The sequence below is a fragment of the Podarcis muralis genome, chromosome 7, assembly GCF_964188315.1.
Source record: "Podarcis muralis chromosome 7, rPodMur119.hap1.1, whole genome shotgun sequence".
NCBI classification, from domain to species: domain Eukaryota; kingdom Metazoa; phylum Chordata; class Lepidosauria; order Squamata; family Lacertidae; genus Podarcis; species Podarcis muralis.
Window position 1 is genome coordinate 3,250,316 of NC_135661.1, and position 24,765 is coordinate 3,275,080.

The window sequence follows — 24,765 nt, forward strand, 5'->3', positions numbered from 1 at the left end:
ACGTTTGAATCAGCAGATAAATGCGGGAAGCTACTGTCGTGGCAGCTGAAAAAGAGACAAAAGTTGAATACTGTGACATCTCTCGAAGTAGATGGGAAACTTATCAACAAACCAAATGAGATAAGTAATTGCTTTCAAAGTTTTTTTAAGAAGCTGTATGCACAGGGGCCAAAAAATGAACAAGAGATAGAAGAATTTATTAAAAAATATGGATTGTCAAAAATTTCTGAAAGAAACCAAAGAATTCTAAATGAGGAAATCACAGAGCAAGAAATAGAGCGTGCCATTCAGGACATGCAACTGGGAAAATCACCAGGACCAGATGGTTTGACTGCAAGATACTACAAAGCATTGAAAGAATGGTTAACACAGCCATTGAAAGAAGTTTGCAACCAAATTTTGGAGGGGAGAAAGGCTCCCGAATCGTGGAAAGAAGCATTTATCTCACTTATACCGAAGACAGAAACTGAGAAACATCAAGTTAAGAACTACCGCCCTATATCACTCTTGAATACGGATTATAAAATTTTTGCAGATATTTTGGCAAAAAGATTTAAGAAAGTTCTACTAGAGGAGATCCATAAGGATCAAACAGGCTTTCTCCCAGGAAGACATATGGCAGATAATGTGAGGAATATTATTGATATCTTGGAACTGTTGGAGACTGATATAAACAGAAAAGCGGTGTTGATTTTTGTGGACGCAGAGAAAGCCTTTGATAACATTTGTTGGAGCTTCATGAAGAAAAATCTTCAAGGGATGGGGGTAGGCCGAAACTTTGAAAACGGTATAGGTGCAATATACTTTGAACAAAAAGCTAAACTAATTGTGAATGGGGTGGTTATGGACGAGATTCCAATTGAGAAAGGGACACGACAGGGGTGCCCAATATCCCCTCTACTGTTTATAACAGTACTGGAGGTTTTGCTGAACATGATCAGAAGGGATCAGTTGGTTAAAGGAGTACAGGTCGGAACGAAACATTATAAGTTAAGAGCATTTGCAGACGATCTAGTTTTGACATTGCAAGAACCAGAAGCCAGCACAAAAAGAGTCTTAGAATTAATTGAAATATTTGGGCAAGTAGCAGGTTTCAAATTAAATAAATATAAGACAAAGGTGCTGGAGAAAAATTTGACTATGGTGGAAAAAGATAGTTTTCAAAGGGAAACCGGGCTGGAAATAGCAAAAAGGGTGAAATACCTGGGGGTGAACTTAACCTCTAAAAATGTGAACCTATTTAAAGATAATTATGAGAAATGTTGGTTGGAGGTGAAGAAAGATCTTGACATATGGTCTAGGCTGAGACTCTCCTTGTTAGGCCGAATTGCTGTTATCAAGATGAATGTACTGCCGAGATTGTTGTTTTTGTTTCAGACATTGCAAATCATAGACAAGACGGAATGTTTCAAGAAGTGGCAGAAAGATATATCTAAATTTGTCTGGCAGGGCAAAAAACCCAGAATAAAATTTAAGATCTTGACTGATGCAAAGGATAGAGGGGGTTTTGCCCTGCCGGACTTCAGACTCTACTATGAAGCAGCAGCTTTTTGCTGGTTGAAACAATGGCTACTTCTTGAGAACACAGATATCTTAGATCTAGAAGGTTACGATAACAACTTCGGTTGGCATGCATATCTATGGTATGACAAGGTAAAGGTTCATAGAAATTTCAAAAACCATATTGTCAGGAAAGCATTGTATAATGTATGGAATCGGTATAAAGATCTGTTGGAAAGTAAAACTCCCAGGTGGTTATCACCAGTGGAAGCTAAGGAGGTAAAAAAACTTAATATGGATTCAGTGTGGCCAAAATATTGTGAAATTATAGAATACGATGGTGAAAAGTTGAAACTAAAGAGCTTTGAGAAGTTAAAGCCTAAAGTCCGAGATTGGTTACATTACCACCAGATTAATGAGACCTTTAAGCAGGACAGGAAACTAGGATTCCAGAAGGAGAGGTCAAAATTAGAAACAGAACTGCTAGAACCCAATACTAAGAATCTGTCTAGAATGTATAATCTGCTGCTAAAATGGAACACACAGGATGAAACACTGAAATCAGCTATGATTAAGTGGGCACAAGATATTGGACATGATATTATGTTTGCGGACTGGGAACAGTTATGGACCACAGGCATTAAATTTACGGCATGTAGTGCCTTAAAAGAGAACATAATGAAAATGATCTATAGGTGGTACATGACCCCAGTTAAGCTTGCAAAGATATATCACTTGCCCAATAACAACTGTTGGAAATGTAATGAATGTGAAGGAACCTTTTATCATCTTTGGTGGACCTGCCCGAAGGTTAAGACTTACTGGGAAATGATCTACAATGAAATTAAGAAAATCCTTAAGTGGACATTTGTTAAGAAACCGGAGGCCTTTCTTTTGGGCATGGTCGGCCAAATGATTCCAAAGAAAGATAGAACCTTTTTTATGTATGCAACCACAGCAGCAAGAATTCTTCTGGCAAAGTATTGGAAGACTAAAGAACTACCTACTCTGGAAGAATGGCAGACCAAGGTGATTGAATTCATGGGACTGGCAGAGATGACCGGCAGAATTCGTGACCAGAGGAGAGAGACAGTGGAGGAGGACTGGAAAAAATTTAAAGTTTATCTTAAAAATTGTTGTAAAATTGTGGAATGTTGAGATGTCGAGGGATATGATCTAGAGAATTACAGCTGTTAAAATTGAAATTAAGAAAATTCTTAAAGGGAATTAAATACAAAATTGAATGATGGATTGCTAGAAAAAAAGGATTTTAAAATAAGAATGCAGTGAAGGAGAGGTATGGGGAAGTCGTGTTTTGTTTGTTTGTATTTTGTTTATGTTTATGTTTATGTTTATGTTTATGTTTATGTTGTAAAATCAATAAAAATTATTATAAAAAAAAAAGAAAAGAGATTTACTCAAGGAGCCCAGAGTTTGTGTCAGACCCGCCAGCTTTTGGCAAGCTCCTAGAAAATCCTTTGTCCATGCTCAGAGGGAGATGGGAGGGATTGGAAGAAGTTGAGTTAATTTTTTCTAAGTCATGGCCAGAACACCTTAAGCATGTGCAGAGAGCTTTGGCCCAATTGCAAGATGCAAACCTGACCGTTAAAATGTATAAATGTCAGTTTGCTCAAGGAGAAGTGAGTGATTTCGGATTTAGATTGGGCTTGGGAAACATCAAATCCCTGGGAGCAGAAATCCAGTGTGTACTGGAATGGCTCTTACACCAATTCAAGCAAGCCGCTGAGTTGTTAACACAAGCCCTTGTAAGTTTGTGGGTGATTCTAGCCCCTGACCAGCAACCTCCTTTTGAAATGCAAACCAATGCCAGTCAAATAGGATTAGGAGAAGCTTTGTTCCAAGGGGACAATGAGAGAAGTTGGCAACCTGTGGTGCACCTGAGCAAAGACATGACCCCAGAATTGGCCCTACTAAACATCTTCCAAGACAACAATGCCCATTTACACCACAAAGAACTCATAACCCACCTACTTTCAGCAGCCAGAAACACCATGACCAGACACTGGAGAGACCTGTCAGGAGTAAGCATGGACCAATGGTACCAAATAGTATGGGAAACAGCCCTAGTAGAAAAATTAACTAATAAACTGAAACTGACACGGGAACAAACAGAAGAAGCCACCTTCACCCCGGTATGGCTCCCCTTTATCACATACACAGCCCAACAGGACAATGACAATAATCCACCAACAGCATACAAATCAATATGGCTAACCTGATCCAAAACACCCACCCACCTCACTCACACACGAAAACAAAGATCACCACAGCCAATCACAAACAAACAATCACACCCTAGGCCAACCTCAACCTCTCTCACCACCAAAGGAACACAAGTGAACAACACAAGCACGCTGACACCAGACAAATCTAGAAAGATCTCTCTGCCACTTCTTGAAACAATCCAGTATTTTAATATTCTTTTGGAAGCCGCCCAGAGTGGCTAGGGAAGCCCAGCCAGATGGGCGGGGTATAAATTATTATTATTATATATTATTATTATCATTATTATTATTATAAACTGCTGTGCAAATATTGTTAAAACAGACAATTAAAACAATGCAAAACAATAAATTTAGAAACAATGTTGTAGTAAAGGGGCTCCGGCCACTCTCCCCTCCCTCACCTGCCCTTACCCTCCATGTGGGTCAGGTTTCTGGAACGGAGGCCAGCAGCCATTTACTTTTTGACAAAACAAAACGCCACAGAAATGGTAATGCTGCCACCACTCCGTCTCAGGGCACCCGGAGGCACAGTCCAAGGGAGAAGACTATGCTCCTTTGTGCCCCACTCTGCAAGCTGCTTCCACAGACTTGCAGGCAGAAATTCATCAGGTATAGCGTAACCAAGTAGTCAGGCGTTGGACCAATAAACATCCATCCCACCCCACCCCACCTACAAAAAATTCAAAAGAAAATTTTTAAGACATTTTAAAAGCACTCTGCACCCCTCCAGCAGTAACAGCAACTGTCCTAGTGAGGCCCGTCAGGCCCTGCCCTGGGCCAGGTGGTAAGTGGCAGGAAGGAGCAGGGCCCCCAGGCACTCACACAGGAGAGTCCTCCTGGGCAGAGGAGACAGAAGACAGAGAGTTTTTAGAGGAGGAAAACATGAAACAAAATATTCTGAATCAAATGTTGGACTCAACTATTTAAAGCAGCAAAGCGGGTGGCTCCTGTCCACTTTGCTGCTTTAAAGCGAGCCTCAGAGGAGGGAAGGAAGGGGAACCATGGCTTATCTAAGTCCAGTTAATAATGCTGAGCCTGATTTTATATGCATCTCAAAGCCCTTGACATATATACATTATTAAGCCCGGGAGAAGGGAATCCGCTGCAGCCTCGAGCAGCAAAGAGGATCCATGGGTCCCCTTCTTCCCTCCTCCGTGGCTGCTTTGAAGCAGGAAAGTGGGAGAGGAGCTGCTTACACGAGTGTAAGCTGCTCCCCTCCCACTTTGCTGCTAGCGAAGAGGATCCATGGGTCCCCTCCTTCCCTCCTCCGTGGCTGCTTTGAAGCAGGAAAGTGGGAGAGGAGCTGCTTACACGGGTCTAAGCGGCTTCCCTCCCACTTTGCTGCTTCAAAGGGAGCCACGGAGGAGGGAGGGACCAACGGAATCCCCTTCCCTCCCTCCTCCCCGCCTCAGCTCAGCAGCCGCGGCTCTTGCTGGCTTTACAATGAGCCGGAAGGAGGGACAGACGGCAGTCCCTGTAAAGCCAGCCAGAGCCGCAGGCACACTCTACACAGCTCTTGCTTTAAAGGGAGAGCTGCGCAGAGCTTGTCGGCAGCAGCGGCTCTTGCTGGCTTCGCTCCATAAGACACCCAGACATTTCCCCTTACTTTTTAAGGGGGGGAAAGTGCGTCCAATGGAGCGAAAAATACGGTACTATACCCAATTGCTGACACAGCTTGATTAACACAACTCAGCAGAACCTGCTATGTTTCACAGCTGTAAGAGTGGGTTTCGTTACTTGCCCTGGCCCTTAAAGACATACACAACTTGTGAAGCAACAATGAACCTTCACATTTTAAAGTGACCATTAAACAGTTTTATCCTATGCCTGTTTCTTTGTCCTCATTTGCTCTAACAGTTATCGGTTAAAAATAAATAAATCCTAACTGCTACTTTATTTATATGCTCTTTCTTTTCTTTTTTTATCCTGGTCTGTGACCATAATAAAGTTCATACAAGTAGGTTCCAGGGTTAGGTCCCCTGGCCATGGCAACCTAGACTTACCTCCATTTGTTGTTGCTGTCTAGTCGTGTCCGACTCTTCGTGACGCTATACTCAAGTCTTTAAACTTGTCCTGGCTCCTCACCTCCGTGCAACGTGAGAAACTCTGTCGCAACAGGTTGGCACACCTCTGCCCACCTCAGGATGCTGAGGAACTGAGGAACCTCAAACGGTCCCAAGCTCCGTTGCTAGGCAACGGCAGTTGGGAACCTGGAATTCCCGGCCTCAGGGCCAAGGTTCTAGGAGAGTCCGTGTGGCCTAGTGGTTAGAAAATGTTAATGCCATGCAACACTAGGGTGATAGATATATATATTCTTTGAAATGTACAGTTTAATACTTTTTCTATTATTTGTATCCTGCTTTGCAGACTCTTGTTGTCTCCTAAAGAAGCTGACAGGATTGAACCCCTGTACTTACTTATGTGTTTGCCATGTACATTTATGAACGTTTATTTTATATTTGGGACCTTTGAATTCTGAACTCTGGATTAATAACATTTTAGGAATCTTCCAGAATGGCTAATTCTATTGCTGGGAAGGACTCAGTGACAGACTGGGGTTTTAGGAGAGGGGTGGTATGGGGTTGGGGGCAGGTGAGATGGAGGTGCTTGGCAGTGGGTGTGCTGTATGCAGAAAGCATACTCTTCAATTCCCATGAACCACCTCCTTTCAGTTACTGGTTTCTTGGGGTTGGGGCTAAATCCATGATCGGTCAGAGAAAAATGAGCGGCGGCAGGAACCAGTCAAAGCAAGGCAGATCTTAATTTTACTGTTGCGACAGAGTTTCTCACCTTACATGTTGCATGGAGGTGAGCAACCAAGACAAGTGTGTGTAACAACTTTTAAAGACTTGAGAAAATGCCAATAATTATAATAATAACTTACTTTTTATACCCCCCCCCCAATCTGGCTGGGTTTCCCTTAGCCCAGAGGTTTTGGACTTTCTTGAGTCCACGGCTCCCTTGACCAACTACATTCTTTCTGTGAGGCTCAGGAGCCCAGCTACGTCACCCCTTGCCAGCAGAGCTGGCAGCCTCTCGTCCTTTTTCTGACTCCTTTCCTTGTGGAGAGTTCCCTCTTCTGGGAACTTGTGCGCCCATCTCACTCAAGAGGCCGGGGGCCAGCGCTGTCCGGAGACACTTCCAGGTCACGTGGCCAGACAAAGCTGCATCTGGCGAGCCAGCGCAGCACACAGAAACAGCGTTTACCTTCCCGCCAGTAAGCGGTCCCTATTTATCTACTTGCACCCGGGGGTGCTTTCGAACTGCTAGGTTGGCAGGTGCTGGGACCGAGCAGCGGGATTCGAACCGCCGACCTTTCGATCGGCAAGCCCTAGGCGCTGATGCTTTTACCCACAGCGCCACCCGCGTCCCCTTTGAGTCTAGAGAGCCATAAATGCTCTCAGTGGTTGCTACAGAGGAAAAATTCCCCCAACATTTCAGTGTGAAAGAGGAGCCCCTTCATTCTCTAATTGGAGGAGCATATCATCTTATGGTAGCTGAAATGGGGTGGACATCTCATACCCTGATTTTGTTCCTGTGGGAAGCAGGGAACAAGTTTGCGTATCCTGACCACCAGGCAATGGATGTAGACTTTACCCTTCATGAAATTACAGCGGGAAATTCCCCTGAAATAAATACTGGAGCTATATGAGAATTATCATTATAGTCCTTGGTGTTTCCGATTTTGAGGAAACTTGGCACGAAATCAGCACCTAAGAAAGACCACACAGTACTTTTATTTATATATATTTATAGTCCCATCATCCTGGCTGTAGTTGCAAACATCAAAACAGCTTGCGGGTGTAAAGAGAGTTTAAGATACAATGTATAATTCCCCCTCCCCTAATTTTAATAAATTTAAAGCACAAAGCAGAAGAATAGGTTAACAAATGCAACTTTGATAACCATCGCCACATACCTGACTTGTTTCTGAAGAAGCTTGTTCTGCAACTCAGCCAACAAATCTGAAAGTTACTTGGCCATTGGTCTTGCAAGCTGGGGCTTGATGAAGTCACTGGACTCTACCTGGAGAATTGCATGTTAGCCGTCCCCAAACTTCAACACCAGTAAAAACATTAGTAAATGCAGAAACTTGGTCCACCATGCATTTAAAACAAGATGATAGTAGTTTAAACAGGCATGACTTCCCCCAAAGAATTCTGGGAGCTGTAGTTTAAGGGTCTGGAGAGTTGTTATGACCTAGCACTGAGATGATGCAAACTCTTAAAGCACCATTAAAAAACCTTAAGAAGAGAGTGTTTTTAAGGCCCATTTCAAAGACTACAGTCGTACCTTGGATCTTGACCGCCTTGTGAGTCGAATGTTTTGGCTCCCAAATGCCACAAACCCGGAAGTGAATGTTCCAGTTTGCAAACGTTATTTGAAATCTGAACATCCTCCACGGCTTCTGATTGGCTGCAGGAGCTTCCTGCAGCCAATCAAAAGCCGCGCCTTGGTTTCCAAACATTTTGGGAGTTGAATGGACTTCCGGAACGGATTCCATCTGACTTCTGAGGTACCACTGTAGTAACTTTGGTGTTCAATTTGCAGCTTTGCTTGGGAGGGAAGTGTGGCAAGTCTTGCATACCCTCCAAGTCTGAGTGTTGGGAACAAGGGCAGCGGCAATTGGCTCCTCTTTCCACCTCCTTCTCTCATTTTTATTATACATTTTTATTGGGGGTTTTTAAACATATCATTTCCAACAATCATTTAACATAACTTCTTATCTTATACAATATTTTTGACTTACGTCAACATCTGAAGATTTTCCGTTCTTTATCACTTGTTCTGCATTTCTTAATTTCTCTATTACTTTTAATTATCCTTAACTAATAATTCTCATCATAGTTTTTCTTGCAATATTTCAAATAGTCCTCCTTACAGAACTTCTTGCAGTCCTACTAGCGTAATCTGATTATTACAATTGCTTTTCAAATAGTTCAAATATTTACTCCAGTCTTCTAAGAATCTCTGATCCCACAGATTTCAAATCCTTCCAGTTAATTTATCTAATTCTGCATTGTCCACTTCCCACATCCTTCTCGCCAGCTTTCCAGCAGCATTTTTTGAAGCCCTGCTAAATGGACAGTTTGGTCTATCCAGCTCAGCAATGCTAATGAATTAAAGCTAACCCCTTACCCTGTTCGCCACTTCTGTTACAATTGCAGTCCATGCATTTAGAAGCAGTTTGGGTCATGATGCCACCACCTGAAATTAGATCCGCATTTTGGGAATGAGAAACAGGATCTGGGTGTCTCCTCAGCAGAGCTGCTGCTCACATAACCCTTTCAGAGCTGGTTTCTGCTCCAGTTGTAATTGCTCTTGGCACCAGTGCTATTTTCTTCTCCAGAGTGGCTGCCAGCTGGAGAGAGTCCCAGTCAAGGAGCCAGGATCAGGCTCCCTCCTTAGCAAACTTTGATCCGTATCAAAAAAACCAACAACCCTAACTTTGATCCATACCCACAGTCATAACTCCAGCAGGAATGCACTAGAGGTTAGTTGAGGTGACGGGAGCAAGTGAGTTTCTCTCTCTCTCTCTCTCTCTCTCTCTCTCTCTCTCTCTCTCACGTCCAAACAGCAGAGGTGAAGCTCAGGTGATAAAGATGACTAAAGCAGTGAATGTGTGTCTGTGACAAAGATGTTTGTGCAGTTTGGACTCAGAAACTACTTGCTATCCTTCCCGCTGCTAAGCAAATCAGTCCCTTAAGCCAAGAAATTGTATTCTCTATGAAATTGAATATCAATATACGTATCAAGGCTTTGAGATTAGACCACTGAAGAAGCCCGGAAAACCACCTTGGGAGTGTGCTACCTGCAAGCCCCAGTAAAAGGGCCCCATCGGGGGCGAACAGCGGCCTCTTGATTACTTGGACTGCCAGGGCGAAACAGGTGCAAAATGCCGGCACCCTGTCTACAACTTCATTAACATCCATCTACAACTTGTCAGCGGTTTGAATCCCCGTGACGGGGTGAGCTCCCGTTGCTCAGTCCCTACTCCTGCCAACCTAGCACTTCGAAAGCACGTCAAAGTGCAAGAAGATAAATAGCTACCGCTCTGGCGGGAAGGTAAACGGTGTTTCCGTGCGCTGCTCTGGTTCGCCAGAAGCGGCTTAGCCATGCTGGCCACATGACCCGGAAGCTGTACACCGGCTCCCTCGGCCAGTAAAGCGAGATGAGCGCCGCAACCCCAGAGTCGGCCACGACAGAGATCCCTTTACCTTTATTGATTTGGAAATGTTCCTGGCCTTCCAAGATCCACCTGCTTCTAAAATGAATGCCAGCATTCTGACTTGGAGGTTGCTGGGGGCAGCAGCTGGCTGTGTTCCTAAGATGTGGGGCGAGTGGAAAAAAGAAGCCCTAGCAACCAGCAACACGGAAATTTTCATCCTGTGCTAAATCCTCTGCAGAACCAACTTGTTAGAATTTGCAAACATTCCCCCCCCCCCCGCCCCAGCTCACCTTAGATGGCTTTTGTTGCTTGGAAGAAGGCGTGAGGCTTGAGGAGGTACTTGGCAGTAAGTACCAGTTAGCTCAGCCAGCCAGGGCATTGCTGGAAAGACCTTGAATCTTTGCTTCTCTTGTTTTTTTCGAGATTGGAAAAGGCTAATCTGCTGCCTTGGGCTACACCTCCCATCAGCCACAGCCGGTCCAGAGGCACCCTGTGTAAACTCCTTTGGAAGGCTTATGCCCAGGCCCAGGCAGAGGGGGGTCACATGGGCCACTTGGCCTGAGCCTCCGATTCCAAATGGGGCCTCGGTCAGCATATTCACAATCTCAGGGGAGGCACTGGGGCAGAGGCGCAAAGGCGGTGGGCAGAGGAGTGGGATGAGTTTCAATATATTAAGAAGAATTAAGTCTTTCTTTCAAGCAACAATAGCTCAAGAACGCCTACATGGTTTAGCAATGATAAACATAAACCACAATAAGGCGAAGTTGCTTGATTTTTCCTGCGTAATTCAAGAATTCGCAGAAAAGAAAGCTAGGAAGGCATTTTTAAATGTAAATAGTTAAAATAATCCTTTTCCCTGTGTATTTTTAAAAAGCACTATGGTATATCTATATTTTCCATTTTGCCTTTATATGCAGATACGGTTCAAGCCTTGAAATAAAATTATTTGTCAGCATATCTTTTGTGAAAATTATTTATACTTCAGTTATCCAAAGGGGGGGCACATTATTTACTTTCCGCCCAGGCCTCTCCCTCCTTGCCCTGTTGCTCTGTCCTGACAGGGTTCCTTCCTGATGTTGCAGGTGGGATTTGAGGAGGCCGCCGCAGATGTCTCTGAGGAAGTGCCGTCCGCAGATGTCGAACAGAGGCCAAGCAGGAAGATGCAAGTGAGGCCCAACTGGCAGGTAAGTAGGGCCGGATTTAGAGTCGTGCCCCCTGGATCATGCACCTTCATTGTATTGCTCCCATCACAGGCTGAAGACACAACCACTTTGGCTTCGCGTGTGCAGAGGAGGGCAACTAGGATGATCTAGAAGCTAAGCCTTGTGAGGAACGGTTGAAGGAGCTGGGGATGTTTAGCCTGCAAAAGAGGAGACTGAGAGGAGATATGGTAGCCATCTTCAAAGATGGCTGTCACATGGAGGATGGAGCAAGCTTGTTTCCTCCTGCTCTGGAAGGTAGGATTCAAACCAGTTGCTTCAAGTTGCAGGAAAGGAGTTGGATGGGCATCTGCCATGGATGCTTTAGCTGAGATTCCTGCATTGCAGGGGGTTGGACTAGATGACCCTCGGGTCCCTTACAACTCTATGATTCTATGATCCAAGAGACACGTTTTTCAGGTCACAGCAGATCGCTTTGACTGTAAATTGTTTTAAACAGCTTTTAGCATTGATTTTTTTTTCTTTATTACGGTCCAGAGACCCAACAAATTGTTACAAAGCAATGCACAATTCAGACAGCCTACCTCCAGGTTAAACAAGCATTTTGTTCAGACTTAAAGACAGGGATCATTGGTTCTTGCAACCACCGATAAAAACTTGGCCACTGCTAATGTTCTAGCGTTTGTCCGGTCTTCCAATAGGAACCTGACATAATGAGCCTCTGATTTTCCCAGGAAAGGTACCAGCAAGGGTAATATCAGTTCAGCCTTGGCTTGCTCATGTTTCGCAGCAAAATATGTTTTATAGAATCGATGTCTTGAGCACATGAGCAAAGTCTGTCCTGGTAGGGAACTCCTCTCAACCTGCCATCCAACACTGCAGAAGGAAAGACGTTTAGTCTGGCTTTGGTGAACAACCTTAGATAATTTGGTACTGAATTTTAAATTTCTGTAGTCCACTGAGGGACGTTAGGGTGAAGAAATCAAATTAAGAGAAGTAAGAGAAATAACCTTCTTTTTCTCATTTATTCAACAGGTAAAAGGTGGGTGGGCATACCTGAGGGAGAGAGATACACACCTGAAGATGTTGAGGGGTTTTCCGGAGGGAGAGCAGAGGAGGAGAACTTTTCCTCGTCCTCTGTCGTCCCCTTCTCCTTGTGCCCTCCATCTTTCCCAACATCAGGGTCTTTTCCAGGGAGTCTTCTCTTCTCACGAGGTGGCCAAAGTACTGGAGCCTCAACTTCACGATCTGTCCTTCCAGTGAGCACTCAGGGCTGATTTCCTTCAGAATGGACCGCTTTGATCCTCTTGCAGTCCATGGGACTCTCAAGAGTCTCCTCCATCACCAGAATTCAAAAGCATCAATTTCCCATCTCCTACTTGCATGCAAGCAGGAGCGGGGCGGGGATCTCTCAGCTGTGAAGGGAGGCTTCACGCTGCCTATCGGAGCTTGCGTGCAAGCAGGAGGGGGCAGGATCTCTCAGTTAGGCAACGGGAAGCCTCCCTTCACAGCTGAGGGATCCCCGCCCCGCTCCTGCTTGCATGCAAGTAGGAGTTGGGAAATAAAGAAGTAGAAAAAGAAGAGAAGACGAAAAAGAAGTGTGTGTGTGTGTGTGTGTGTGTGTGTGTGTGTGTGTGTGTGGAAATCCACAAGATCCTCTATCCTAATTTTATCTTCACCCCCGAGGGATGACAGCCAACATGATCAAAGGTCTAAACCTTATGAGGAACGGTTGAAGGAGCTGGCTAGGTTTAACCTTGAAAAGAGGAGGCCAAGAAGAGGCAAGATAGCCAATTTCAAATTTTGAAAAATAAATTTCAAAAACCAAGCAGAGGGCCTTCTCGGTAGTGGCGCCCTCCCTGTGGAATGGCCTTCCTTCAGCTGTCAAGGAGATAAAAGAATTACACAACTTTTAGAAGACACCTGAAGGCAGGCCTGTGTAGGGAGGTTTTTAAAGCTTGATGTTTGGTTTGGTTTTGTTTTTTATTATATTTTTAGTTATTCTGTAAGCTGCCCATAGTGGTCATGTGAAAGATGGAACAAACTTGTTCTCTCCTGTTTTGGAGGGCAAGACTGGAACCAATGTTTTTTTAGCCCAAGACAACAGGTCTCCGGAGGGACGCGGGTGGCGCTGTGGGTTAAACCACAGAGCCTAGGACTTGCCGATCAGAAGGTCGGCGGTTCAAATCCTCATTATGGGCTGAGCTCCCGTTGCTCGGTCCCTGCTCCTGCCAACCTAGCAGATCGAAAGCATGACAAAGTGCAAGTAGATAAAAAGGTACCGTTCCGGCGGGAAGGTAAACGGCGTTTCCGTGCGCTGCTCTGGTTTGCCAGAAGCATCCCATGGGACGATGCCAAGGGCTTCCTGGCCTCCTTTGAGCGGGTGGCCCAAGGGAGAGTGGGCGGCCAGGCTGCTGCCAGCCCTCCGAGGAGGGGCCGAGTGGGCCTTTGGCAGCCTGGAGGCCAGCGACAGAGAGGATTATGGGGAAGTGAAGGCGGCCATCTTGCGCGGGGACACCACCGCCCAGGAGAAGCAGCAGCGGCAGCAGCACTTCCGCCGCTTCTGCTACCAGGAGGCCGAGGGGCGAGGCCTATGGCCGCCTCCAGGAGCTCTGCCGTGGGTGGTTAAAAGTGGACCGGCACACCAAGGAGCAGATTCTGGAGCTGCTGATCCTGGAGCAGTTCCTGGCTATCCTGCCGCCCGAGGTCCAGGGCTGGGTCAGGGAGGCCGGGCCTGAGAGCTGCTCCCAGGCAGTGGCCCTGGCCGAGGAAGACCTCCAGGCGCAACGGGAAGCTGAGGGGCAGGAGCTCACATGCGCCTTGGGGCTGTGTTGCTGGGGGGCTCCTGTGGGGCTGATCCTGCCACTCCCTGGGCTGTTAACCAAGAGAGCGAAGCCTGTCCGTTTCATGCTGATTAAGGAGGGGAAGTCCAATTCTAGGCCCCTAGCTCACTCAGGGAAACACTTAATCTCAGGGTTGCGGGTTCAAGTCCCGTTTGGGGGCAAAAGATTCCTGCGTTGCAAGGGGTTGGACTAGATGACCCTCAGGATCCCTTCCAACTCTATGATTCCTGTGCTCTTCTAGGCATACTCCCCAAGTGTCCCTTGTCTCCAATGACAGTTCTGGAATTATGAAAGCCATCCCAGCTTCTGATTTGACCCTGGACTGTCCCTAATTCCGCTGCCAGTGCCGAGATCGGGGAATAGTATGAGCTGGCCCTTGTCCCAAGCCATGGCGGCTGCGGCGGCTGTGAGAGGGCATCCTGTTGCCTCTCCATGGCCTCTCCACGGCCGCTGCTACCAGCTTCCTCCCTTGGGCAGCTGCTAGTGGCTGCTAGATAGCGGGTGGGGAGGAGAGGCCACCACCATTAAGGCCCTGTTTGACGCGCCAGCTCTGAGGGGGAGGCAGAGGACAAGAAGAAAGAAAGAAATATTTAGCTGGGAAAGAAGAAAGGGGGAGTGGAGCAGAGCACAAGGAATCTTGATTTTTGGACAGGGAAACCTCAGTTTTCGAGCGTATCGGATGCTGAACGATTCGGAACCCGAACGCCGAAAACTCGGAAGCAATTCTTTTCGTTTCAAAGTCAAACGGCTTCCGAGTCACATTTCTCCATTTTTTCAAGGGATTTCACGCCCATTGCGCCTCGGCTGTCGAACGTTTTGGAAGTCGAACGGTCTTCAGGAACGGATTACGTTTCAAAAACTGCTGTATTTGAAAAAAGTGATTTGTGCGTCTGCATCTAATCTTGCCCCTTTCTAAAATGTATTCATTGGCGTGTGCTTCTCTTTTTGTCAATTGACCAAAAAAGAAAGCCGGGGTGAAGGGTTTTTCTCAGGAGGGCGTTTGTGCTGCATCCCATTGGTGTGGTCGTGGTGGGAATGCTCTGCTGGGATGGGTTGGGGAACAAAAATGGGGGTTGGGGATGAGGAGGGTCAGTTGAGTGGGGAGTGACAAATGCCCCTCTTTTCATCTAAGGAACGTTGGAGGGTATGGCTGGGTGATGGCGTCAGGGTGGGGTTTGAGGGAGGCTCTGGGTTTTCCGCCCAGGCCTCTCCCTCCTTGCCCTGTTGCTCTGTCCTGACAGGGTTCCTTCCTGATGTTGCAGGTGGGATTTGAGGAGGCCGCCGCAGATGTCTCTGAGGAAGGGCCGTCCGCAGATGTCGAACAGAGGCCAAGCAGGAAGATGCAAGCGAGGCCCAACTGGCAGGGAAGCAGGGCCGGATTTAGAGTCGTGCCCCCTGGATCATGCACCTTCATTGTATTGCTCCCATCACAGGCTGAAGACACCACCACTTTGGCTTCGCGTGTGCAGAGGAGGGCAACTAGGATGATCTAGAAGCTAAGCCTTGTGAGGAACGGTTGAAGGAGCTGGGGATGTTTAGCCTGCAAAAGAGGAGACTGAGAGGAGATATGGTAGCCATCTTCAAAGATGGCTGTCACATGGAGGCTGGAGCAAGCTTGTTTCCTCCTGCTCTGGAAGGTAGGATTCAAACCAGTTGCTTCAAGTTGCAGGAAAGGAGTTGGATGGGCATCTGCCATGGATGCTTTAGCTGAGATTCCTGCCTTGCAGGGGGTTGGACTAGATGACCCTCGGGTCCCTTACAACTCTATGATTCTATGATCCAAGAGACACGTTTTTCAGGTCACAGCAGATCGCTGTGACTGTAAATTGTTTTGAACTGCTTTTAGCATTGATTTTTTTCCCTTTATTACGATCCAGAGACCCAACAAATTGTTACAAACAATGCACAATTCAGACAGCCTACCTCCAGGTTAAACAAGCATTTTGTTCAGACTTAGAGACAGGGATCATTGGTTCTTGCAACCACCGATAAAAACTTGGCCACTGCTAATGTTCTAGCGTTTGTCCGGTCTTCCAATAGGAACCTGACATAATGAGCCTCTGATTTTCCCAGGAAAGGTACCAGCAAGGGTAGTAGTATCAGTTCAGCCTTGGCTTGCTCATGTTTCGCAGCAAAATATGTTTTATAGAATCGATGTCTTGAGCACATGAGCAAAGTCTGTCCTGGTAGGGAACTCCTCTCAACCTGCCATCCAACACTGCAGAAGGAAAGACGTTTAGTCTGGCTTTGGTGAACAACCTTAGATAATTTGGTACTGAATTTTAAATTTCTGTAGTCCAACATTTAAATTGTAGACCGCCTTTTCTGTGATGTAGGTATGATGTATGGACGGGTAGTCTTGAGTGACAGGGCAGGGAATTTAAAATGTCTATATAAGGCCTTAGAATCATAGAATCATAGAGTTGGAAGAGACCACAAGGGCCATCGAGTCCAACCCCCTGCCAAGCAGGAAACACCATCAGAGCACTCCTGACATATGGTTGTCAAGCCTCTGCTTAAAGACCTCCAAAGAAGGAGACTCCACCACACTCCTTGGCAGCAAATTCCACTGTCGAACAGCTCTTACTGTCAGGAAGTTCTTCCTAATGTTTAGGTGGAATCTTCTTTCTTGTAGTTTGGATCCATTGCTCCGTGTCCGCTTCTCTGGAGCAGCCTTGCGCACCATTGTTCTGGGTTCCCTATTAGGGACTTTGTCTTCTTTCCATCTCTGGGCCAGTAACAACCGGGTGGCTGTCGTCGCATACATAAAAAGTATTTTCTGCTCCCTTGGAATATCGGCACCTACAATTCCTAATAGAAAAACCTCTGCTCCCCCCCCCCCCAAGTTAATTTAAACATTTAAATTGTGCCATTGCTGGGATTCTTTTGTGTCAACATCTCCTCTCTCGACTCCTTCCAGGCTTACCTGGAGTTCTTCACCTCCAGCGAGAACGTCAGAGCCCTCCAAACAGTGTTGAAGAACTACGGCCAGCGAGTGAATTACCACATTGTCAATGTCAAGGTGCGTCCTTCCTCAGTGCCAGATTACCAAACAGACAGACTGGGCACTGGCCTACGAGCCTAGGGGCCCCTCAACAACGGATCAAAATAATATTGATTGGCATGGTTGGCCAATTGGTGTCAAGGAAGGACAGGATGTTTTTTATGTATGCTACCACAGCAGCAAGGGTTCTTTTAGCAAAGTATTGGAAGACACAAGAACTACCCACGCTGGAAGAATGGCAGACGAAGGTGATTGATTATATGGGACTGGCGGAGATGACTGGCAGAATCCGTGATCAAGGAAAAGAGATGGCGGAAGAAGATTGGAAGAAATTTAAAGTATATCTTAAGAACTGTTGTAAAATTAATGAGTGCTAAAATGCCATGGGTAAAGAAACAATATAGAAGTACAGCTGTAAATGATTAAGTAAGAGAAGAAGGGGGGGGGGAATAAAGAAAATGAGTAATCAGTTAATTGAAGTGAGGGGTTGCTGAAGAAATTTTAAAATAGGGATGCAGAAAGGGGAGGCATGGGGAAGTCGGGGAAGTAAGATTTATGAAAAAGAGGTTTTGAAATTATACGTGTTTATATGTTTGTTTGTCTATGTATTGTGTTTTGTATTGTTTTTAATTTATGTTGGAAAATTAATAAAAATTTATGGAAAAAAACAAAAAAAAAACAAAATAATATTGATTTGATCTTGAAAGAAAATTGGGAAATAATTTGTGAGGGGGCCTGCGAGATTCTGACTGCCTAGGAGCCTCCACTGGGTTTAATCCGACCCTGGTCCTTCCTCTGGTAGGCTGGCAGTGAAAACGTTTCCGTGGAAACTTGGGATGCTTGGACTGAGAGCGTATGTGGGGAGCAAACCCTCTGTTTGTGATCTCTGGAGAATATTTTGAGAACTGTTCAGCCTCTGCTAGGACAATTGGCATTGGGTTCATGGCTCCTCCTTGTGGCCCAGTTTCAGTGCCTCCTGTTTAGCCAGAGAATCTGATCAGCTGAGCATATCGTTCCCTGGAGGAGTTTTCTGGATGCAGGGAGGAATAATAATAATAATAATAATAATAATAATAATAATAATAATAATAATTTATTATTTATACGCCACCCATCTGGCTGGGTTTCCCCAGCCACTCCGGGCGGCTTCCAACAGAACACTAAAATACAATAACCTATTAAACATTAAAAGCTTCCCTAAACAGGGCTGCCTTCAGATGTCTTCTAAAAGTTTGGTAGTTTTTTTTCTCTTTGACATCTGGCGGGAGGGCGTTTCACAGGGCAGGCGCCACTACCGAGAAGGCCCTCTGCCTGGTTCCCTGTAACTTGGCTTCTCATTGCAAGGGAACCGCCAGAAGGCCCTTGGCGCTGGACCTCAGTGTCCAGGCAGAACAATGGAGGTGGAGGTGCTCCTTCAGGTATACTGGACCGAGGCCTCTTCAGTTGGGCCTGAGATCTGTAAAAAAGAAAAAGAAAAAAGGTAAAGGACCTGTGGATGGTTAAGTCCAGTCAAAGGCGACTATGGGGTTGCGGAGCTCATCTCGCTTTCAGGCCGAGGGAGCCGGTATTTGTCCGCAGACAGCTTTCCGGGTCATGTGGCCTGCAGGACTAAACCGCTACTGGCGCAACGGGACACCGTGACGGAAACCAGAGCGCACAGAAACGCCGTTTACCTTCCCGCCACAGCAGTACCTATTTATCTACTTGCACTGGGGTGCTTTCGAACTGCTAGGTTGGCAGGAGCTGGGCCCGAGCAACGGGAGCTCACCCCGTGGCGGGGATTCGAACCGCTGACCTTCTGATCGGCAAGCCCAAGAGGCTCAATGGTTTAGACCACAGCGCCACCCGTGTCTTGAGATCTGTACAGGCCTGGCAGCAAGTTAACAGGTGTATACAAAACCGTGATGCAGCTGTTTCCCTCTCTTCCTTCTAAACAACCTCCTCTTTCCCGTCGGTAGGGTGAGAACATCACCAACGCGCATGAAATGCAACCCAATGCTGTAACGTGGGGCATCTTCCCCGGCAGAGAGATCATTCAGCCGACGGTTGTAGACCCGGTTAGCTTCATGTACTGGAAGGTAAGAGGGTTATTGTTCCCTGCCCTGCCCCAAACACCCAGGAAACTCTTAGCCTGTTGGTACAGATCTGGGGCTTTGGTACATTTCCGTGGAAAATGTATGTGAATAGAAGTACAAGGTGCCAATTACTATTCCCTAGAACTTGTGGTACCGGGGTACCTCTGCTCCTCTAATAACAAGTTGGGGGTAGAACCTCCACTTTTGCCTGCACAGGTTCAGTGAACTCATAGGTCTGTATCAAGTCATAAGAACATAAGAACCCGCTGGATCAGAGCAGTGGCCCATCGATGATGATGGTGGTGGTGGATAGGCAAACTAAGGCCCGGGGGCCGGATCCGGCCCAATTGCCTTCTAAATCCGGCCCATGGATGGTCCAGGAATCAGTGTGTTTTTACATGAGTAGAATGTGTCCTTTTCTTTAAAATGCATCTAGGTTATTTGTGGGGCATAGGAATTCGTTCATTCCCCCCCCCAAAAAATATAGTCCAGCCCCCCAAAAAGTTTCAGGGACAGTAGACCGGCCCCCTGCTGGAAAAGTTTGCTGACCCCTGATAATGATGATTGATTGATTGAGTTTATATACCGCCCTATACCCGGAGGTCTCAGGGTGGTTCACAGACAAATATAATCAGAATAAAAACAACAACCCAATAATACCCTACTCAGAAAAGAGCCACATTTTAAAAGGGTATAGGATAAGGTTACCAGACGTCCCCGTTTTCCTGTGGACAGTCCCCAGATTTACAAATCAGTCCCCTGACAAAATCGTATCATTCCTATTGAAATTGAAAAGTGTCCCCAGATTCATTGAAAAAAATCTGGTAACCTTATTATAGGATATTAAACAGATCAGCCAAAGGCCTGGTTAAAAAGGAACATTTTTGCCTGGCACTGGAAGGTGTGTAATGAAGGCGCCAGGCGAACTTCCCTGGGGAGAGCATTCCATAGACGGGGAGCCACTGCAGAGAAGGCCCCGTTCTCGTGTTGCCACCCTCTGGACCTCTCAAGGCGGAAGCGCACAAAGGAGAGCCTCAGAAGATGACCTCAGGGTCAGGGTAGGTTCATATGGTCACATCTAGTCACATTGGCTAAGCAGGTGCCTTTTCTGAATGCTAAGGGCCATAGCTCAGGGGTAGAGCATATGCTTTGGATGCAGGAGGGGCTCAGGTTCATTTCTCAGCACCTCCAGGTAGAGCTGGCAAATGTCCCTGTTTATGCAACACTGGAGAGCTGCTGCCAGTTAGTAGAGGCAGTGCTGAGCGTGACAGACCAAATAGTCTGGCTCTGTCTAAGGCAGCTTCTTCTGCCTGTAGCTCAGCGCAAGGGTATCTGCTTTGCACGCAGAATGCCCCGAGTCCAGTCTCTGGCATCTCCGGGGAGAACTGGGGGAGAACCCAGCCTGAAGCCCTGGAGAGCCACTGCTGGCCAGAGCAGGCAACACTGAGCGAGTGGCGCCGATAAGTCTGAGTCTGCATAATGCAGCCTCTTCCAGACGCTCATTCCCTGAGATCATCCTCCGAGACCCTCCTTCGTGTGCCTCCTCCTTGAGAGGTCTGGAGGGTCGCAACACGAGAACGGGGCCTTTACTGCAGTGGCTCCCCGTCCATGGAATGCTCTCCCCAGGCAAGTTCGCCTGGTGCCTTCATTTAAAAAAAAAAAATTATTAATTTTTCATTTTTGTTCATTACATACACCTCAAATTCTCAAAGACTTCCCCCAACTTTTTTGGTTTGTTTCTATTTTTACCCACTTTGCTATAATTATCCACCTTTAGGTGCCAAGCAGAAACGTTCCTTTTTAGTGCAGGCCTTTGGTTGATCCGATTTGCATCCTAGGCCCTTTTAAAATGTTTTTGTTTTTTTATTATGTATTTTGTGATTTTACATCTTGATTTTATTCTGTGGACCAACCTGAGACCCCCGGGTATAGGGCGGTATATAAATTATAAATTCAATAAATAATAATAATAATAATTCGTTTCCCATAGTTCCTCCTGCACTCCCACCCCCACCTCAAATTGTTTTTAAGTGTGACCTGCTTCTCTCTCTCTCTGCCCCCCTCGGACAGGATGAGGCCTTTGCCCTGTGGATTGAGCAGTGGGCCAAGCTGTACGAAGAGGAGTCCCTCTCTCGCATGATCCTCCAGTACATGCACGACAACTATTACCTGGTCAACTTGGTGGACAACGACTTCCCCCTGGACAGCTGCCTCTGGCAGGTCTTGGAAGACGTGCACACGCTCTTGAACTGTCCGGCGGAACCTTGAAAGTTGAGAAAAGGCACGCAGCCTCCCAGATTTGGCTGGCAGCATAGTTAAAAACCTTAGGGATGCGAGGTTGGAACCACAGTGGCCCAGACACTCCTCTAGGGGGCGCCGTTGGCTGAATTTCCCCCCATTGCCTTCAAAGCGGGAGGCCGGTTAAGACAGGCACATCTCCCTTCTGATCCAAAAGACTCTGAGGATGTTTTCGAGCCCTTCTTGGGTTATTACAATCCCTTTTCCCCTTATACTAATGGCAGCTAGAAATCCTTATCCCCACCCCAACCCCAAATCTCTGTCTGGCCCACCCCCCATGTTTCTGGGTTGCACTCTAAAAAAGAAAGCTTTCAGCTGCTGCTTCAGTGCGCACCCTCTGATCAATGGGACTGATGGCTTCACAAGCCTCTAGTTCAGAACGGGAGTTGCAGAAAATCAGGATGAGCACAGCCGCCTGCGACGCAACTGCCCTCCTCTGGGGAGCCGGCTATTTATTTTGTTTTTATTTTATTATATAGTCGCAGGATCGTGGTCTTCTTCCTGCGTCTTCTCGTTTTCTCTTGCAGGGGAGGGGGAAGTATTTAAAATGCTTGTAAAGGGAAGGAAAGAAGTGAAATCGAAATGAAATAAAATGTAGTTGATGCCTACGTTGACTTGCCTTTTAAAAAAGAACGGGAGGGAGAGCTTGGGACTTACTAGGGACTCACGTTGTAGCAGTGTGGCTGGGGGCACAGCATGGTGAATGCAGGGAGTTATGGTAACGTGGTCCCCCCCCCCAAAAAAATCACCCATGGCTGGTGTCCATTGGGACTTGTGGGGCAGAAACATATGGGCGCCAGGCGCCATTTTGAATCAAGATGGCGGAACAAAGCATGACACCGGCATGACTCTACCCATTTGGGGGCATAGTTTCTTGTGATATTGTTGCCAAACTCTACATTAGGGGTTCCTGGAGGGAGTGGGGGCACACTTTTTTAAGCTGTTGGAAAGCTGGGCAGCATTTTGCAACAAGATGGTGGACAGAAGAATCACTTTTGCATGGCTTAGGCCTGTTCGGGGGCACAGGTTCAGCGGCATCTTGAGATAATACAAGAGTTCCTGAGGATTGACGTCAATGTTTGGGTGCCTTTTTGAACCAACATGCCAGATGGAAACGTGACTTCAGCACGACTTTGCCTGATTTTTGGGTCCATCACGGTGTCCTGTTGCACCAGAAGCAGTTTATCTTGTGCTGTATTCACCACCCTCTGTAGGCACCTCCTATCAGTTGATGTCAAACCAGTGTACCACACTATGTTGCAGTATGAAAGGACAATCAAATGTTGATTGACATTGTTCTTTCGCAATGCACTGAGGAGATGAAGTCTCCGTTGGGCCTTCTTAACCAGCTGGGTTGTATTGATTTTCCAAGTAAGGTCTTCACTGAGATAAACTCCCAGGAATTTAAAGGAAGAGACTCTCTCCATACAGCCCTCCCCAATGTACAGCGGGGCTAGTTCTCTCTTCCTCCGAAAGTCCAACACTATCTCCTTTGTCTTGCTTAAGCGCACAAATAAGACCAGGGCACAAGTCCACTTCCTTCCTCTAGTTCCCAGTGACCGGCTTTGAGAAGCATGACTGACTGCCTTTGACCGTGGAAGCAAAGCATTGCCAGAATGGTGGTTAAGTCATCAATAGCTTTCTCCTCCATGTACCTGTCTGGTCCTCTCTTAAAGCCATCCAAGTTGGTGGCCGTCACTGCCTCCTGTGGCAGTGAGTTCCATAGTTTAACGGTTCCACAGCTGTGTGAAAAAGCATTTCTTTATCTCTGCCCTGACTCTTCCCACATTCAGCTTCGCTAGATGACCATGATGTTGTGAGAGGAGGAGAAAAACTTCTCTTTCCACCTCCTCCGAACTGTGCATCGTTTTATAAGCTTCTATCAATGTGGCCTCTCTTCCTCACTTTTCCTCTGAACAAAAAAGTCCCAAAAGCTACCCCAAAAGAATCCCAAAAACAGAAGTTTACCCCACATGCAACTATAATTCCTAGCACCCTTAAACTACTGTTCCCAGAATTTTTTGGGTGAAGCCCATGCTTTAAATGTAGGCTGCCATCACAGCCATGGGTTAAGTATTTAGGTGTATGGGCAACAGCAAACAATATAAATTTGTTTAAAGATAATTATTTGAAAACCTGGGAAGATATTGTTGTTGTTTAGTCATGTCTGACTCTTTGTGACCCCCTGGACCAGAGCACGCCAGGCACTCCTGTCTTCCACTGCCTCCCGCAGCTTGGTCAAACTCATGTTCATAGCTTCAAGAACACTGTCCAACCATCTCGTCCTCTGTCGTCCCCTTCTCCTTGTGCCCTCCATCTTTCCCAACATCAGGGTCTTTTCGGGAAGATATTAAATTTGCAAATTTGGAGCAGAATGGATCTTTCACTACTAGGTAGTGTCGACTATAAAGATAACTGTATTGCCAAGAATGTTATTCTGTTTCAATTGATTCCGGTGATTGGCTAGACAGATTGTTTCAACACATGGCTAAAAGGTATTTCTAAATATATTTGGCAAGGGAAAAAACCGAAAATAAAATATAAACACTCTCTGTAACTATCCAATCACTGAATGTCACTCTCAATCCCATATGTGGACCTGAGTGAAAACTATCTACAGTATCCCCCTGCTGGCCCAGGGTGAGAACTTCAGTACATACATAACCCTTACCATCTGCAATTCCCAGCACCCCTTAGGAAACTACAGTTCCCAGCATTCTTTGGGAGAAGCAATTACCTGTTGCTGGAAACCACAGGAGTCAAGCTGCCTGGGGGCTTCCCACTGTGAAAACAGGGTGCTGGACTAGATGGGCCTCATCCAGGCCACTTTATGTCCTTAAGATGTCTTCTTCAGCTGCTGCTGGGGATGAATTTATGACACAAAGTTTGGACTAGAATCTTGGGTTATTGACTAGAATCAGTACTCTGGAATCTTGGGGTATCAAAGAAGGACTAGAACATGGGTAGGCAAACTAAGATCCGGGGGCCGGATCCAGCCCAATCGCCTTCTCAATCCGGCCCACGGACGGTCCGGGAACCAGCGTGTTTTTACATGAGTTGAATGTGTCCTTTTATTTAAAATGCATCTCTGGGTTATTTGTGGGGCATAGGAATTCGTTCGTATTTTTCCCCAAAATATAGTCAGGCCCCCCACAAGGTCTGAGGGACAGTGGACTGGCCCCCTTCTGAAAAAGTTTGCTGATCCCTGGACTAGAATCTTGCATACTCCTAATCACGTTACTTTTTAACCAAGGCTTTGGTTGATCTGATTTGCATCCTATCCCCTTTTTAAGTGGTTTTTTTCTTTTTGAGGGGGGCTATTGGGTTTTTGTTTTTATTATGTCTTTTATGGTTTTATATCTTGATTTTATTCTGTGAACTCCCCTGAGACCCTGGGGTATAGGGGGGTATATAAATTCCATTACAGTGGTACCTTGGGTTAAGTACTTAATTCATTCTGGAGGTCCGTT

General features: G+C 46.3%; 1 protein-coding gene and 1 long non-coding RNA gene across 4 annotated transcripts; one reads left to right on the plus strand and one right to left on the minus strand.

Annotated features, from left to right (window-relative positions):
- Positions 1-6,800: 6,800 nt before the first annotated feature.
- Positions 6,801-9,711, minus strand: LOC144328341 (uncharacterized). Its single transcript, XR_013393522.1, has 3 exons — positions 8,886-9,711; positions 7,666-7,772; positions 6,801-7,372 (listed from the first exon to the last, which is right to left on the minus strand). It is a non-coding gene; the product is annotated as an uncharacterized LOC144328341 (long non-coding RNA).
- A 1,224-nt stretch (positions 9,712-10,935) lies between these two features.
- Positions 10,936-21,514, plus strand: LOC114589808 (methylenetetrahydrofolate reductase (NADPH)-like). Of its 3 annotated transcripts, none has more exons than XM_077931030.1 (4): positions 10,936-11,099; positions 16,839-16,940; positions 18,881-19,000; positions 21,068-21,514. In XM_077931030.1, exons 1-4 carry the CDS (start codon positions 10,989-10,991, stop codon positions 21,263-21,265), a joined length of 531 nt encoding a protein of 176 aa, XP_077787156.1. In that variant the 5' UTR covers positions 10,936-10,988; the 3' UTR covers positions 21,266-21,514. The 3 variants fall into 3 exon arrangements, with proteins under 3 accessions (XP_077787156.1, XP_077787157.1, XP_077787158.1); XM_077931031.1 differs by having other exon boundaries at positions 10,967-11,372; XM_077931032.1 differs by lacking the exon at positions 10,936-11,099 and adding an exon at positions 12,649-15,555.
- The last annotated feature ends 3,251 nt before the right edge of the window (positions 21,515-24,765 follow it).

Bases quoted from the DNA above. Each gene is read 5' to 3' on its own strand.
- LOC114589808 (XM_077931030.1), top strand. From the start codon at position 10,989: ATGTTGCAGGTGGGATTTGAGGAGGCCGCCGCAGATGTCTCTGAGGAA. The intron at 16,941-18,880 runs GTGCGTCCTTCC...TCCCGTCGGTAG, and splicing joins ACCACATTGTCAATGTCAAG to GGTGAGAACATCACCAACGC. The intron at 19,001-21,067 runs GTAAGAGGGTTA...CCCCTCGGACAG, and splicing joins TTAGCTTCATGTACTGGAAG to GATGAGGCCTTTGCCCTGTG.